Source organism: Propithecus coquereli, unplaced genomic scaffold (assembly GCF_000956105.1).
Source record: "Propithecus coquereli isolate 6110/MARCELLA unplaced genomic scaffold, Pcoq_1.0 Scaffold58, whole genome shotgun sequence".
In the NCBI taxonomy this organism is placed as follows: Eukaryota; Metazoa; Chordata; class Mammalia; order Primates; family Indriidae; genus Propithecus; species Propithecus coquereli.
In genome coordinates, this window is record NW_012151729.1 from 3602890 (window position 1) to 3617909 (window position 15020).

The 15020-nt window shown below is 50.4% G+C and overlaps 1 protein-coding gene across 1 annotated transcript in view; it reads right to left on the bottom strand.

Moving 5' to 3' along the window:
• The window catches only part of AFAP1L1 (actin filament associated protein 1-like 1), a 64148-nt gene that overhangs the window by 12109 nt on the left and 37019 nt on the right, over nucleotides 1–15020 (bottom strand). The window contains exons 6-15 of the mRNA XM_012658231.1: nucleotides 12113–12211; nucleotides 11273–11484; nucleotides 9580–9759; nucleotides 7535–7627; nucleotides 7021–7105; nucleotides 6612–6764; nucleotides 5227–5438; nucleotides 3546–3691; nucleotides 2819–2891; nucleotides 1118–1229 (exon numbers count right to left, since the gene is read on the bottom strand). Of these exons, the coding sequence (XP_012513685.1) occupies nucleotides 1118–1229; nucleotides 2819–2891; nucleotides 3546–3691; nucleotides 5227–5438; nucleotides 6612–6764; nucleotides 7021–7105; nucleotides 7535–7627; nucleotides 9580–9759; nucleotides 11273–11484; nucleotides 12113–12211 (1365 nt within the window). The remainder of the gene's footprint in view (nucleotides 1–1117; nucleotides 1230–2818; nucleotides 2892–3545; nucleotides 3692–5226; nucleotides 5439–6611; nucleotides 6765–7020; nucleotides 7106–7534; nucleotides 7628–9579; nucleotides 9760–11272; nucleotides 11485–12112; nucleotides 12212–15020) is intronic.

A 15020-nucleotide genomic window follows, 5' to 3' on the forward strand; every position in this document is an offset into this window, starting at 1 on the left:
GCCTCCCAGAGTGCTAGGATTACAGGCGTGAGCCACCGCGCCCGGCCAGTGTTTTTGTTTTTTACATTCTGTGATTTCTTTAATGTTACATGCCCTGTATTTCCAGCGCCTATGAGAGTAGAAAATAATATTACACAGCAACCCTCTAATTGTTTAGAGAGGAAACTCAGACCCAGAGAGGAGAAAGGACTTTTTTCGAAGTTATATAGTAATTTAGTGGTCAAGGGAGGATGGAATACAGATTTCCTGACCCCTAGAAAGGGATTATCTATACTAGTGAAATGAAGCTATCATATAAAAAAGCATTTTAAAAAATAAATCTTCAGACAGCAAAGAACAGAACTCGACATTGTTCAGGTGCTGGGGATTAGAAATGTAAAGCAACAAAGGAAGAACCCTTGGAACATGCCGTCCTACAGGAAGCCGGCCTATTGGTAACGATAAATCACACAGGCGCAGAGATTAGTGTTGGAAATCAAACAGAACTTACAACAGAGTCGTCTGGCATCCTTAGTCATCACTGTGCCATGTGGCAATCAGGCTATTCGCAGAGCGCCTGCGGAGTGCTAGGCAGAGCTAGGGCTGGGACACAGAGGGGAGCTGGGTCCAGGGTTCTCCACTTATTACCCCAAATCAGAAATCACAAATTGTTAGCTCTGAAACTGATAGAGCTTGTAGACAATTTCTCTTTCTCTTTGGCCTCATTTGGTGTTAAATTTTTTAAAAAAGTAGTGGTTGATATTAAAAAATAAGTAGGTTTCACAAAATGTTTAGATATCTGGCCTCTTTTGAATAATTGTCAAATCTGTCACTTGGGGACTGACACTGCTGTGTGGGGACCATCGGCTGGAGCTGAGCAGAAGCTACCCCTACAGTTGGGACCTGAGTGCTCCAGTTTCCTACGGTCCCCCCAAATCCCTGGCATAGTCCCTCTGAGGCCACATGCTAGCTGCCCTTTATCGCTGTGCTTGTGTGTTAGGGTAGAGTACTTTCTTGCATCTCACTTCATTTATTTACCCACCCGACCCCTGGAGGAAACTGATTCTGAGACCCCCTCCAATAGACGGCTTCCTTCTCTTCTCCCCTACTCAGCAGGGCAGGCCCACACAGAACTCACTGGAGGCATGGCGCTTGACTTTGACCTGCGGGTCCACGCGGTGGGACTTCTCACTGCAGGAGGAGGCATGGCGCTTCACCTGGGCCCCAGCGGGGCGCTCGGGCTCCGCGTCCTGTGCGGGAGGTGGAGGAAGAAGGTTGAGCACAGGCAGGCTCAGACTCATCAGTGCAGGGGTAATGCTGGGGGTGTTCTGGTCCTGCTTGGTGTGAGCACCCTTTGCTCTGAGATCTTGGCCTTTACAACTGTTGTGTAGCACTCGACAGTTTATAAAGCACTTTCACTAGCAATGTACCACTCGAACCTCGCACCTTCCTGGTGGGGAGTTGGTGGGGTGGGGGAGAAGCAGAAGGCAGCCCTAAACTGGAGTACCTGCTGAGAGGAAAATTATAAAGTCTCAAAAGACCATATTTGATTTATCATAGATATTTTAGTCCTCACATCATTTGGAAGTACCCTTATAATTTTCTGAATTGCTAATGTAGTCTTTCCACAGGAAAAAAACATGCCATGGATGAGATCAGTGAACGGTAGAAGTGATATAACTTAATGGATTGACTATACATTTATGCATGAAGAGTATATTAGGAACACTCAGAATCCAGTCAAAGCTCAGGAAACCATGGGTGGAATGCGATAATACTGTAAAATAATAACGATGTTGTTTACAACAGTGCTATTTACTCTTAGACCTTTCAATGTCCAGACACTGTGCTAAATTTTTTTTACATAAAATATTTCACTTAATTCTTGCAATAGTCCTAGAAGGTAGGTTTTTATCATATCCATTTGGAGCTAGGGAATGAGGACCAGAGAAGTGAAGCTGCAGGTAACGGAGCCTCAGCCCTGAGTCTGACTCCAACGTTCACGTCCTTAAGTGCTAAGGGGGCTTGCTACTAAACTCTGCAAGTAAGAAAAACTTCAAGCTGCATCCACTGGTTCATCCTGAGTCTGAAGAAAGACCATATGAACAGAAGAAGGATGGCTGGAGAAGCTTCTAGAAAAGGGAGTCCTAGAGGTGAGAACTCAGAGTGTCATCGGCACCGTCCGAGGCAGGGGTCCTGGCCGACGGACGTGTGTGCAGTCCGGCAGCTTCCATCTCTCCCTCTAGCTGTGAGGCCTGACCCACCCACCAGCATCTGATCAGAGTGTGGCTCTCCTGTGGCTCCCTGAGGGAGGGGATGGCGCAGGGCATGCTGCCGTGCGCATCCCAGGTCATGTGGCTACAGAAGCCTCACAGTAGATGAATAAGCTGGCGTCTCCTTGGTTTAGCAAGCAAAAAGGGAGACTGTCCTGGGAGCTGAAGCCCAGACTGTGAATGCCACCAGGGGAAGGCCTTTGGGGCAGCCGCATAGTCAGCATCTGCCCTGGACCCCGTGGAATCAGCGGCATCAGTTCACAGAGCAACAAACAGAGGGGAGCCCAAGCGCCTTGCTCAAACTGGAGACGATGCCTCCCATGTCCGCAGTGCTTGGCAGTCTACGGAGCCCTTCCTTCCTCCTGGTCTGGGGCTCTCTGCACTGCACCGCCCCGCCTCCTGTGCCAGGGACTTCTCGCCCTGAGCCACCATCTGTGATAAGAAGGGGCTCCCCTTCTAGCTGCTGCTAGTTAAATGAACATGATCTCTTTGAGGCAGAAGATAAAAGGAGCAGTGAGGGAGAGCTGAGTAAATGGCCTTTGCCACATTCCTGGGCAGGACCGTACCTGCATCTTTTCATAAGGAACATCATCATAGACGCGGGGCTCAGGCCACTGATTCTGGCAGGATCTTGCATATCTAGAAAATAAAAGTACACTAATGATGATGATGATTACACTTTGCAGCTTACAGTGCTTTCCTGTCTACATTCTCATTTGATTCTGGCAACAGCTGTTAATGCAGGTCAGAAGACTAGTAATAGCAACATGGCAGGCAATGTGCCATGTGCTGTGTTAGGGCTTCACAGGCAGAACCAGTGTGATTCCCCCAATGACCGGAAGGCAGGTTAATTCGTCACCACTACCCTCTGAGTCAGTAAACAGAGGATTCAAGATGGCAAGTAACCAGCATTAGCTCCCCCAGGTGGTGGTGACAGAGCTGGGACTCGAAACTGGCTCTTCTAATGCTGAACTTCACGCACTAACCACAGGGCCACGCTCAAGGGCCTGAGAGCCTGAGGTCCCATGGCATGAGGGTGGAGCGCAGGCCACGACTCCAGGGCTTCTATACTTTTGCTCATTCCATTCACAGCTTACCCTGACCCTGAGCTGTAGCCAGCTTTCTCCTCCTTGCTGGAAGAGGAGGCACCCGTTCTAGCTTCCCAGGGAAGCAGAGTCTGCCTCAGCTCCTCCCCCCTTTCCTCCCCGTGCAGAAAGCTGGACCCAGCCTCTGAGAGGGAGCAGAGACAGGGAAGGCCCAGGGCGCGTGTGGATGGCGGGGACCAACCCTTACAGGAAGGAGTTACGCCCGGCACTGACGATGCTGGTTAAGGTCTCCACGTCCACGTAGTCATAGTGCAGAGTCTCAGGAGTGACTTTGGAGCCCATCTCCGCCAGCAGCAGCCCCAGCCAGCGGCCCATGTCTTCTGAACAGCTTGCCTAAGGGAAAGGGGGCAAAGGTAGAGTTCCTTTTGGTACTGCCGGGGCTTCCGGCTACCTGTTTGCTTCAGGCAAACCCAGAAATGTTTCTAAGGTACCGATCATGTTCCCAATACTTAGGGCTCAAAGAGGAGGAAGACTAGAACACACATCCAGAAATCCAGGGGCCTTGCCTTCCCTCTGTTGAGGCTTCTGCTCAAACACCACCTCCTCAGAGAGGCCCTCCCTGACCACTCTCTGACGTAGCTGACCCTCACTAGCTACCCTGAGCCTTCACGACCGCTTGGATGTAAAGCCAACATTTAGGTGTTTTCTGAAATTTTTTTAAATATTTACTTTTTATTAGAGGAGGCTATTTCTCACATAACTCAATTAAGTTTTTTCTTTTGTTAAAATTCTCAAATAATTACAGTACTGTATATAGGAAAATCTCCCAAAAGTTGCAGGTCAACCAAACACATACTTATGTTAATTCTCATTTAAAGAGCATTATTATAAAATCAAATTAGCACACAAATGCTAAATGTTACAGAGGCAATATTTCTTGAAATTTAAGAACTGAGAGAGGCAGTGGGTACTGGGTAAAGAACAAGACCAAGAGGCTGGGTCTTAGTTCTAGGATGAGACCAACAGACCACAGACCCTTCCTGGAGCCCTGGACAAAGCACTTGGCTGCCTTGGCCTCAGTTTCCTTATCTGTAATGTGGGAAGGTAGTTTTTAAAATTTTCCAAGTTTTTCTCCAGTGTCGACATCTTAAATTCTAAATTGCCAAAGGGTTGCCATGTGGAAGAGAAAGCCCATGTATTCTGTGTGACCTGAGAGAGGAGGGCGGGTGCCAGTGGGTAAGAAGGACAATGAACGAGTGAAATGAAATCACAAATATTCTTCAAATGTTCCTCGAGCCCACAGTATGTGTTGGACATCGAGCAGAGTTCTCAAAAAACAAAAGTATGCAGAACAGGTATGGTTACTGCCTTGACGGAGCTTAATGATTTTGACTCCGTATGGGGGAAACCTTCCTAAAAGTTTGAGTTGCTTGCTGGGAGGGGCAGTGGTTTATCAGAGGAGGACGCCCTCCAGGAGGCTATCGGGTGAGAAGGGTTTAGAGGGGATTCCACAATCAGATCCGGTTGGACCAGACCAGGTGCCTTTCAGGCTTGGGATTTTAAGGTCAGGGAGAATATACAAATCTTGGTTCTGGGGCTGCCAGATAAGTCTAGTAAATAAAAATGCAGAATACTCTGCTAAATTTGAATTGCAGGTAAACAACGAATAATTTTTTAAGTATAGGTATGTCCCAAATATTGCATGGGATATACTTGTATTAAAAACATTATTCGTTGTCTACCTGAAATTCAAATTTAAGTGGGTGTTCTGTATGTCGCGGGAGGAAGCTTCCTTGGGTCCCTTGACGGCAGTCGGGCTGGCGCTGTTTCTGGGTCAGCCCGGTAGTGGTAGTAGCAAGCCCGCAAACGAAACCAAGACGCGGGCCAGAGTCCCACCGCCGAGGACTGCCGGGATTCCCTCCTCTCACCTCCACGATGGCCACCTCCTGCCGGTTGCGCAGGATCCTGAAGGCAAACGGGTGTCGGGGCCCGAAGCCCGGGGCCACCTCGCAGCCGCGGAGGGCGATGGCGTTCACGTGGGTCCGCAGGTCCGTGCGGTCCTTGTGGAAATACAGAGTGTTGCACTTGAGGCGGCACCAGCGTTCCTTCCAGCCCTGGTTCACCAGCACGTTCAGGTAGCCTGGGGGGAGGGGACACCAGTGGCGTGACCTCCCCACAGCCCGCCCTGGGACACCCAAGTCGGGGGGCGCAAAGTGGGGCGCGCGAATCTCCACCCCGGGGACAGGGTTCCTGGACAACCTTTGCACTGCAGCTAAAAAGAAGGCCTGGGGCCCTGGTCTCACTCTCCTCACCTGTGACCTCAGGCATGCTCTTCTCTCTGCGTGTCAGTTTCCTAGCTGTGAAATGGGGACCGATAATGACATTCGCACATCGCCGCGCGCCCTTTGGACCGCACCAAGCTCGATGAGGAGGGCAGGAACTGCTATATATAGCGTATGAAAGACAATTCTCTCTCTCGCCTTTTCTCCCCTCGAAATCAAAATTGTTACTGAACGACGGAAAGTAATGGATGATGCTGACACCTAGTGGCAGCGTGTGGGGACAAAAAACGTCTCGCCAGGACAAAGAGTTCTAAAATTGAGCAAGGCACCCCTGCATAGCTGATGACTGACAGGTTTAGAATTCCCTCTAAACATTTGAGATTTAAATTTATTATTATTATTTTTTTAGCATAACATGCCCTGATTCGCTGATTACAAAACATTTCTTTATAGCCATAGTCTTTTACAATAGTTTTTCAGGGTTAGTAGAATATTACTGCATATCCAAAATATTATACGTGACTTCCTGTTGGATTCCAGTGTATGGAACACTGCATTTACATGAGCAAAACAATATGTTTCCCCCCTTCAACTCACATTGAATGCATTTATAATAAAAAGTACTTAAATATTTTTATCAAGAAATTTCCTTATAAAACTGGAAATTTCACACTTGGCATGTTTTATGCTGGGAAATAAGATACTCTCCTCTAATTGTCATGTAGGAAACGGAGAAACTGAGGCCCAGAGATGGGCAGTGATTTGGGCTAAGATCACAGGGAGCACAGCTATATGGGGGTCAGTTGGCTTTTCCTTTTGCTGAGCATCAGGGCGTCAAGGGAGAGAAGAGACGGGAAGGCAGGGATTGTTGGATTGTTGGCGGAGTGAGGTTTAGCCACCCAGTAGGCTGCATTCTCTTCCCTGCCCTGGGGGCTGGGTGGATGAGGCATGGACGTTCTCCTGGCTTCAGCCCAGGAGCCCGTGTCCCTCCACAGGACCTCGAGTCCCCTCCTCCCATCCCCTGTACCCACCACAGCACGGAACCTCCTCCTCAGCGGAGAACGTCTGCAGGTCGTCGGCCAGCGGCTTCCTCTTGGAGAAGCTGATGATGCGGGTGATCTTGCGACCCGCAGCCCTGCTCATGGAGCCCTTCAGCTCGGCCAGGCTGCTCTTCTTCCCCTTGCCTGTGGCGGGAGAGATGAGTCAGGGGCAGGAGGGAGCTCCGGCCCCAGTCCCACCCATTCCTGGGCCTCCCTGGCAGCCCTTTCGGCCGGCACACGGGGACTGGCCTGCAGCTGCAGGTATGGCAGGCTGGGTCCCCTTAGCCAGGTCTCCAGAGTGGTGAGGACCTGCTCTGCCACCGTGTGTCTGTGGGTAGGGCCCCTCGCAGCTCCAGCGTTCGCTAGCCTGAGCCCACTGCCCCACCCCCCAGGCTCCTACCATCCTCCCGGCGGCCAAGGGTAGAACAGTTGTCGCCCATGCCCAGGCTGTCAGAATCTGAGGTCTGCTTCTCTTGGGACAGCCTCTGGGGAGGGACACAGACAGCCCCACATCAGAGGACATGCTCAGAAGTACCCCTTTATTGGTTTAGTCCCCCCTCCCTACTACCCACGTACGTGCTAATTAGCTAACCAGTATTCGTCAGCAACTATTGTGTGCCCGATACTATGCCAGGTATAGTAACACATTGAGATAAATGTCTTAGGAGTTTGGACTGTATTTGGCAGGTGACAGGGAGCTGGGAAGGTATTTAAGTGCGACACTGGTATTATATGATCTAGCCTTGTGTAGGAAGTTCCCTCCAGTGGCATAGTGGGGATGGACGAAACTGGAAGAAAAGAGCCACTGTTGGCAAGTGCCTGGCTTCATCCCAGCCTGGGAATGCCCCTGGGGTCGAGCTTGTGTCAAACGCCCACTGCCTGACCCAGAGGAGACCTAGTGGAAACAGACGTACCTTGTCCAGGTCCAGCTTGCACAGGAGGATTGGGGATCTGGGGGCCTCCACCCCCTCGGCTCCCCCAACTGGCTTGCTCACCTCTCGGATGACCTGTGGAGAGGACGCACAGTTGTGAGTGGATGGGCGGGGGGCTGTGGAAGCAGAGGAAGAATGGGGTCTGTATGGTCAGACCAATGAACAGAGGGGTCGGGGCCACTGGGGGGAAGGGAGGGGCTGACATAGCCACCTACACATGTGTGGGGCACGTCAGGGCTGGAAAAAACTTTCTCCCGCATCTGTCCCTTGTATTGCAAACGTACAGGGCTGGGAACCAAGAGGCTTAGCTTCTAGACCTGGCTCCTTTGCTAATCAGTTGTGTGGTCTTTGGAAAGCCACTTCCTTGCTCTGGGCCTCAGTTTCCACATCTGCAACATGGGGCTAATACTGGTCCTCTGCTTACCTCCTTGGGTGGTGTGAACCATAAAGCCACACGAGGGTGAGGGACCTGCTTCTGTGACGGCGAGGCCCCTTACAACAACCCACCGGGCAGCTGGGGGTTAGCACCTCCATGTCAGTGTGGAAGCCGAGACGCACAGGCGTTCACTCACTCACCCAAGGCCGCAGGGCAGGAAGCATGCAGATCATGAAATTATAGCAACTACCGTTTGTCGCTCACCTATCAGGTGGCTTTATGAGGATTAGCCCATTTTGTCTCCTCGGCAGCCTTGTGATCCCCAAGTTACAAATTAGGATGATGAGGCTCAGAGAGGGGAAGCCACCTGATCGGTGGCAGCAGAGCCAAAACCCAAATGCCGGCAGTGTGGCTGCCAGCTCTGCACGTCTGGGCCAACGGCCCCCCGGGATCGGGTGTCAAGGCAGGGCTCTTAACTCCCATCTTTACTCCCAACTCCTTCTTCTGACCCATCAGGCCCTGGAGAGTAGAGGCTCCCCCAGCGGGCAGGTTCTCTCCCCTCCTTCCTCCTGTAGACAAAGGCAGTAATGAGACACACCGAATGTTCCAGCGGGATAGCTGGTTATCACGGGAAGGAAGGGGGAGGGAGGTGTTTGTTTCATTGTCCCAGCAGGAAGCTGGAGGAGGAGAGAGAACGGAAGCAGAGGTGGCTGCAGGGATGGAGGGTGTGCTGCAGGGGACTGGGGGCTGGAATGACCATCGCCGCCGTGGTAGTCACTGACACTAAACACCTACTACCTGGCGGGCTCTATGCTAATGCTCTCTACAGTTCTTACAAGGATCGTGTTACAGGTGAGACAACCGAGGCACAGACAGGCGGAGTCATTTGCAGAAGATCACACAGCCAGTAAGTGCTGCTTAGGCCTGGGACTTGCACCTAAGTCTGGGGGCCACAAAGTCCTCCCTTGTCATTACTATGCCACCCTGTGTATGGCCTTTGGAGTAGATTTACTTCTTAGCTTCAAATCCTGGCCCCGACCACTTGGTTGTGGACCTTCCGCAAGTCACATAAATTCTAAAAACCATGCCTCAGTTTCCTCATCCTTAAAATGGGAACAATAATCGTCCCATTTTGAAGAATAAATAAGGTCATGTATGTAAAGCTCTTAGCACATTGTGTGACACAAAGCAAGTGCTCAATACATGGGAACTCTCATGCTGTGTAGCCCCGCAGATGCTGTGGCCCACGGGTGGTAGTTACAAGGATATACTTTCCAGGCAAGGAAGGATTTTTTTCTTTTCTTTTCTTTTTTTCTTTTTTAAAGAATTAGCTCATGTAATGATAAAATCAGCTTCCTTTGTAGACATTAAGCTCCCCATGCCAGGAGGTGTACAAGCACAGGCTGAGCAAGCCCATGGTAGGGTTGTTAGAAAGGGGCTTCAAGTAGCTGGAAGGAACACAGGCCCCAGCATGAGGCCTGTCTCTTGGAGATGTCTGAGCCCATTTTCACACGTAAGCCCCAGCCATGTGTAGGGCACTTGGGCTCAGGCACTGAGCAAGGTCTGGTTCTTCCAGAGACAGGAGCCAGCCCCACTGAGAAAGAGCAGAGGGAAGGGAAGAAGGGAAGCGGGAAGGGGAAGGCCCACGCACCTTCAGCCACTCCTCAGCCTGCTCCCGGCTCTGCAGTGCCAGCACCAAGACCTCGGTAGCCCCCTGGGAGAAGCGCAGCTCATGCCTCTTGTGCCGGCTGTCCTTGGGCACATAGATGACGTTGCAGTTGTCCAGCGTCAACCTCAGATGTGGCTGCCGGTCTTTGGAGCTTTTGTAACACTGGACAGGGAGAGAAGAGGTCAGGGTATCTGGAGTGGAGGGTAGAGGAGGGAGACACCCTCGCACAAAGGCTCAAGGGAAGCATGACTGCCCCCGTGGAGGCCTCCCCTACCCAGCCCAGCCCTGGGCACTGGGCAAGGACAGCTGAAGGGCCTGGGTGGTTCACCCTGGAAGAGATGCCTGGGAGGGGGCATCTTTGGGCAATCTACAGGCGCAGCTACCTATTTGAGAAGAGGCAGACTGTAGTACGATATTAGGAAGACCATTCTAGCCTGGAGAACCAGAGAGGAAATGGGCTGGCTTGGGAGGTAGCCAGTTAAATGGCTACCTGGCAAGAACACGGGAGAGAGAATTCTAGCAGAGATGGAAGGTTGGCCTTGGGAAGTCAATAACTGATCAATAATGATTCTCACTCTCATTCTTATTATGAGGCCAGCATTACCTTGATATCAGAACCTGGCAAGGACATTGCAAAAAAGGAAAATTAAGGCTAATTTCTCTCATAATATATTTGCAAAAATCTTAAAATACTAGCAAATGGAATCCAGACACACGTAGAAAGCAAACCACATCCAGATCAAGTGGGTTTTATTCTGGGAACACAAGGGTAGTTTAACATTCAAAAATCAACCATATAATTCATAATAGTAGCAGAAAAAAGGAGAAAAATCACTTATCTCAATAGAGGCAGAAAAAGTATTTAATAACATTCAGCACCCACTTGTGATATAAACTCTTAGTAAACCAAGAATAGAGGGGACTTCCTTAAAGTGACAATAAGGAATACTTACAAACCCACAGAAAACATCAGCCTTAATGGTGAATTTTAAAAACTTTCCCTTTGAAATCTGGACTGGGATAAGGATGCCTGCTCTCACCACTTCCTTTTACATTGTGGTGGAGGTGCTAGCCACTGCAATATGTCAAGAAAAATACAGAAGGCATAAGAAGTGGAAAGAGGTTCCCCTGGACTAGTGCTGGCCTGGGATGGGCTTTTCACTGCCCCAGCGTGAGAAAAGGTCATCTTTCAAACGCATCTGTGTTGGGAAAGGCTTATCAACAGATTTTTTGGGAGGTGAAAGAACTATTATATTTTCTGCAGTTATGTTCACCCTCCTAGTTTGGACTTAAAGATGCATTTTCTTTTATGAAATGATAGTGATGAGAGATGGTGAATTAAAAAGAACTTCTTTAAAAAAACAAGTTATATCATAACAAGTGCCTTAGGGGATCAGTTTTATAAAAGAGATGGATGGAAATGAGGAGGGTGAAAATATGTTCACTGAAATGCAGCAATGGTTATCCCTTGGTGTTTAGCTACGTGTCTGGCACCCAATATATGCTCAATAAACTGTGCGTGTGCATGTTTAAATTCTCGAGTCAGCAGAGCCCTGATCTGGGAAGCATTGTGCTTTGAGCTTCTGTGCATGAGGCCAAGCTAGGTGTGCCCGAGGCAGACACATCCGCATGCAAGTCCATGTGAGGCCAAGAGGCTTGGCCGCCCGCCACTTACCAGGAGCTGGTCCTCCTTGATGACGGTCAGCTGCTTGGCCCACTGCCCGAAGCGCTTTTTCCGCAGCAGGAAGGCGCATATCCTGCATTCCCTCACCAGGTGCATGGAGGCCTCCTCCGAGGGCCACTGGTGCCGGGGCCGAGGGCTCTTCCCTTCCTCCTCCTCCTCATCGTAGGACTCGTAGGAGCTGCTCATGGCGTCAGAGTCATTGTCTGCCACGGGAAAGGGCCTGTCACCGTGCCATCCCCAGGGAAGCACCTTCTCGCCCCTCTGCAGGCATTCCTGCTCTGGGGCCCGCGACCGGGACGACACTGGTAACGACTAAAGCCCTACGTTTGCATTGTGTTTTGCACACACACCACTTGCTTTGCGATCTTGGTTATTTCACTTCTTGGAGCTTAGTGTCCTCATCAGTAAAGTGGCCATAATAAATAACAGCGCCTGCTTCACTTGGCTATTTGAAGACCAGTGCACGGAGAGTGTTTAGCTAAGTGTCTAGCACCCAATCCATGCTCAATAAACTTCCATTATTGTCACTACACTGTCGTCTTCACTTCTGTAGGCTCAGGTGAACCTCACAGCAACCCAGCAGGTCCCTATTTTATACATAAGGAGACCTGAGGCTCTAAGAGAAGTGACTCACCTAAGATCAGTTACCAAGAGTCAGGGCAAGGGCTAGATCTGGGGCTCCCACCGAAGGCTGGGGTCACCCAAAACAAGGGCTTCGGGGCCTCTGTGGGGACCATGGCCTGGGCGAGGGGCTGGTGGGCACGTGCCTGCCGAGGGCCAGGCCTGTTCTTCGTGAGGATGGAACTTGTCCGATGCCTGCCTGGTACTTACAGGAGCTCTTCAGCTCGCCGTTCATCCTGGTCGCAGGGTAGCTGCTGTCCGCGTCCTCGTAGTAGCCATCCACAATCGAGTGGGCTGGGCTGCAGCCATCTGTGGGGTTGTTGGAAAGAGCTGCACTTTGGAGAAATGCGGGCAGACTGCAGAAGCCAGGGCTGGGGATGCCCCTCCTCAGGGAAGAGCCACAGGGGTTGGGGCAGCTCCTGGCCAGGGCGTGAGGCCTCCTCACTGCATCTCATCTGCTCTACCTCCCCTCCGTGCCCCTGTCTCCGAGAGCTGCCCTGCTGGGCCCTGCCATGCCTCCAGGCTTGCGTTCATGCTATTCCTCCGGCCCTCTTATCTTCTATCAGAGAACTCCTACTCATCCATCAACACCCAACTCAAAGATCTTTCCTCTGACTTTCTTGGGCAGCCAGTGGTTAGCCCAAAGTGTGTGTGTGTGCGTGTCCGTGTGTTGGTCACAGCTGATTCCTGCATGCAGGCAGTGGTGCAGCTGCCTGAGCTCAGATCTCCCTGCCTGCTCTGCCTTTGCCTCATCTCCTTCCACCCCAGCCCTTCCTCTCATTTCCTAATGCATCCGCTCCCTCTTCTTGTCAGAGCGACTCTCCTTCTAAACCTCTGGGACTACAAAGCAAGAGCTGGACTGGAGGAAACAGTAATAGTGCACATAATCATGACAATGGCAGCTACCCATCCAGAGTTCTCAGAGCGCATTCCCGTTTGGGGCTGCGGCAGGACAGCATAGGCCGGTGGTTGGAGGGCATCTCAAACTGTACTCTGCATCAGAATCACCCACAGGTGTTTTAAAACACCCTTTAAAACACCCAAGACCCTTGGGCTGTACGCCAGAGATTTTGATTCACTGGAGTGGGCTGGGATGAGGAGTCTGCATTAAAAAAATCACAGCTATTTAATAGGAAAATTCTAAACAGGCATAAAAATAGAAAATACAGTGAACTCCAATGAATTGGAACAAATTTAGTCAACAAATTTATTTTTAAAAATAAATAAGGTTATTTTGATGCAGACAGTCCCTGGAGCACCCTTTGAAGTTTGGTTGGTTAAGGGCATGTGCTTTGGGGTCAGAGTTGAGTTCTAGTTCTATCTTTACCATTTACTGAGTGACCTTGGAAAGAAACAAGTCTCTGCATTTCAGATTCTGACCTGTGAAGTGTCAGGGACAATTCCCACCTTGGCTAAGTGACACAATGCATATCAACTCTCAGCTCAGTGCCTGGCATGCACAACATGCTAGACAAATGCCAGTTCTTATTATGATTGTCCCCTTTGATTCCCGCAAGGCAGGGAGGTAGGTGTCAGCCCCATTCTACAGATGGGGAAACAAGCCCTGCGTGGTTTGCTGGAGACAGGGCATGGATCAGAACGGAGGGCTCCAGCTCAGGGCACGGGTGTACATCCCCTCCTCCAGGAAGCCTTCCTTCCCCCAGCCCAGCTCACTCTCACACTGCACTGCTCTTCAGAGCACTGCGCTGGGCTCCCAGGCCCTCCTGTCCATCTGTTTCCTGAGGACGGCAGTACTGAAATTCCCGGTGACGGGGACACCCAGTTCTCTCTCCCAATGAGGCTCAGAGCCCTCCTTTCCAGCAAGCGCCCTGATGCCTCAGATGTTGGACATCCCCTGCAAGGTGGCCCGGGGGTGTCAGGGCCAGAGGTGCGGGGGTGGGGGTGAGGGACACAGGGGCAAAGCGTCAGACACCTGGCAGGGCTAGATGCTGTGTGCAAGAGGAAGGATACTCCCTGTTGGACTTGGCGCTCTCCCTGGATACGGTCCATGGCCCTTCCTGAGACCCTCCCTTCCCTCCTGCCCCAGGAGTCCGGCTGCTTCTGGGAGGTGGCTTCTCTGGCCTGGCTGAGAGGGAAGTGAGCTCTCTGGGAGGAGGAAGAGCCACATCCAGCCAATAGGCTTGACCTGCGATTTGACGCCCAGCAGCACTTTACTTCCTGTCCTTGGATGGATAAAATAAAGCTGCCTGCTCCACACCCACACAGCTGCTTGCAACGACACAGAACCCGAGACTGTCGATGCCGAAGAGGGCTGCTGACGACCTGGTCCAGCCCCGCCTTAGCTAGATGGTGGAAACAAGCCCAGTGTCCATCAGCTGATGAATGCATAGACACGATGCGGTATATCCAAACAATGGACTATTACTCAGCCATAAAACGGAAAGAAGTTCTGATACATGCTATAACATGGATAAAGCTTAAAAACATGCTAAGTGAAAGAAGCCAGTCGCAAAAGGCCACAGATTGAATGATTCCATTTATGTGAAATATTTGGCAAATCCATATTGACACAAAGCAGATCGGTGGCTGGCAGGGGCTGGGGGTGCAGGGGTGGTGAGAAGCGGGGAGTGACTGTTTAATAGGTACAGGGTTTCCTTTTTGGGTGATGAAAATGTGTAGGAGCTAGGTATTTAGTGATGGCAGTGGTAGGACAGTGCGAATGTACTAAATGCCACTGGTCGGACACTTTGAAATGGTGGAAATGGTCAATCTTATGTGTATTTTACCACAATAAAAAAGTATTCACACACAGTAAAAAGCACAAAAAGTGGTAGCACAAAAGAGTATGAAGGAAAAAATACGTCCCCTTCACCCATATTTCTACTCATTTCCCACAGGAAAATCCTGTTACTAGTTTCTTGCATATCCCAGAAAGATTGTTAAAACGAGTGCATATGTGTGTGAGTGTGTGTATGTTTGCCTTATTTATAAAAAAAAACAAAACGGAATCATGTTATATACAGTATTCTGTGTTTCATTTTTAAAAATGACTGTCTCGTGGATTCATTTCTGATCGGCACTGACAGATCCATTTTTTTATTTCATTTATTTATTTATTTTCTTTCCCCTGCCCCCTATTTTTTAATTTTTGGCTGGT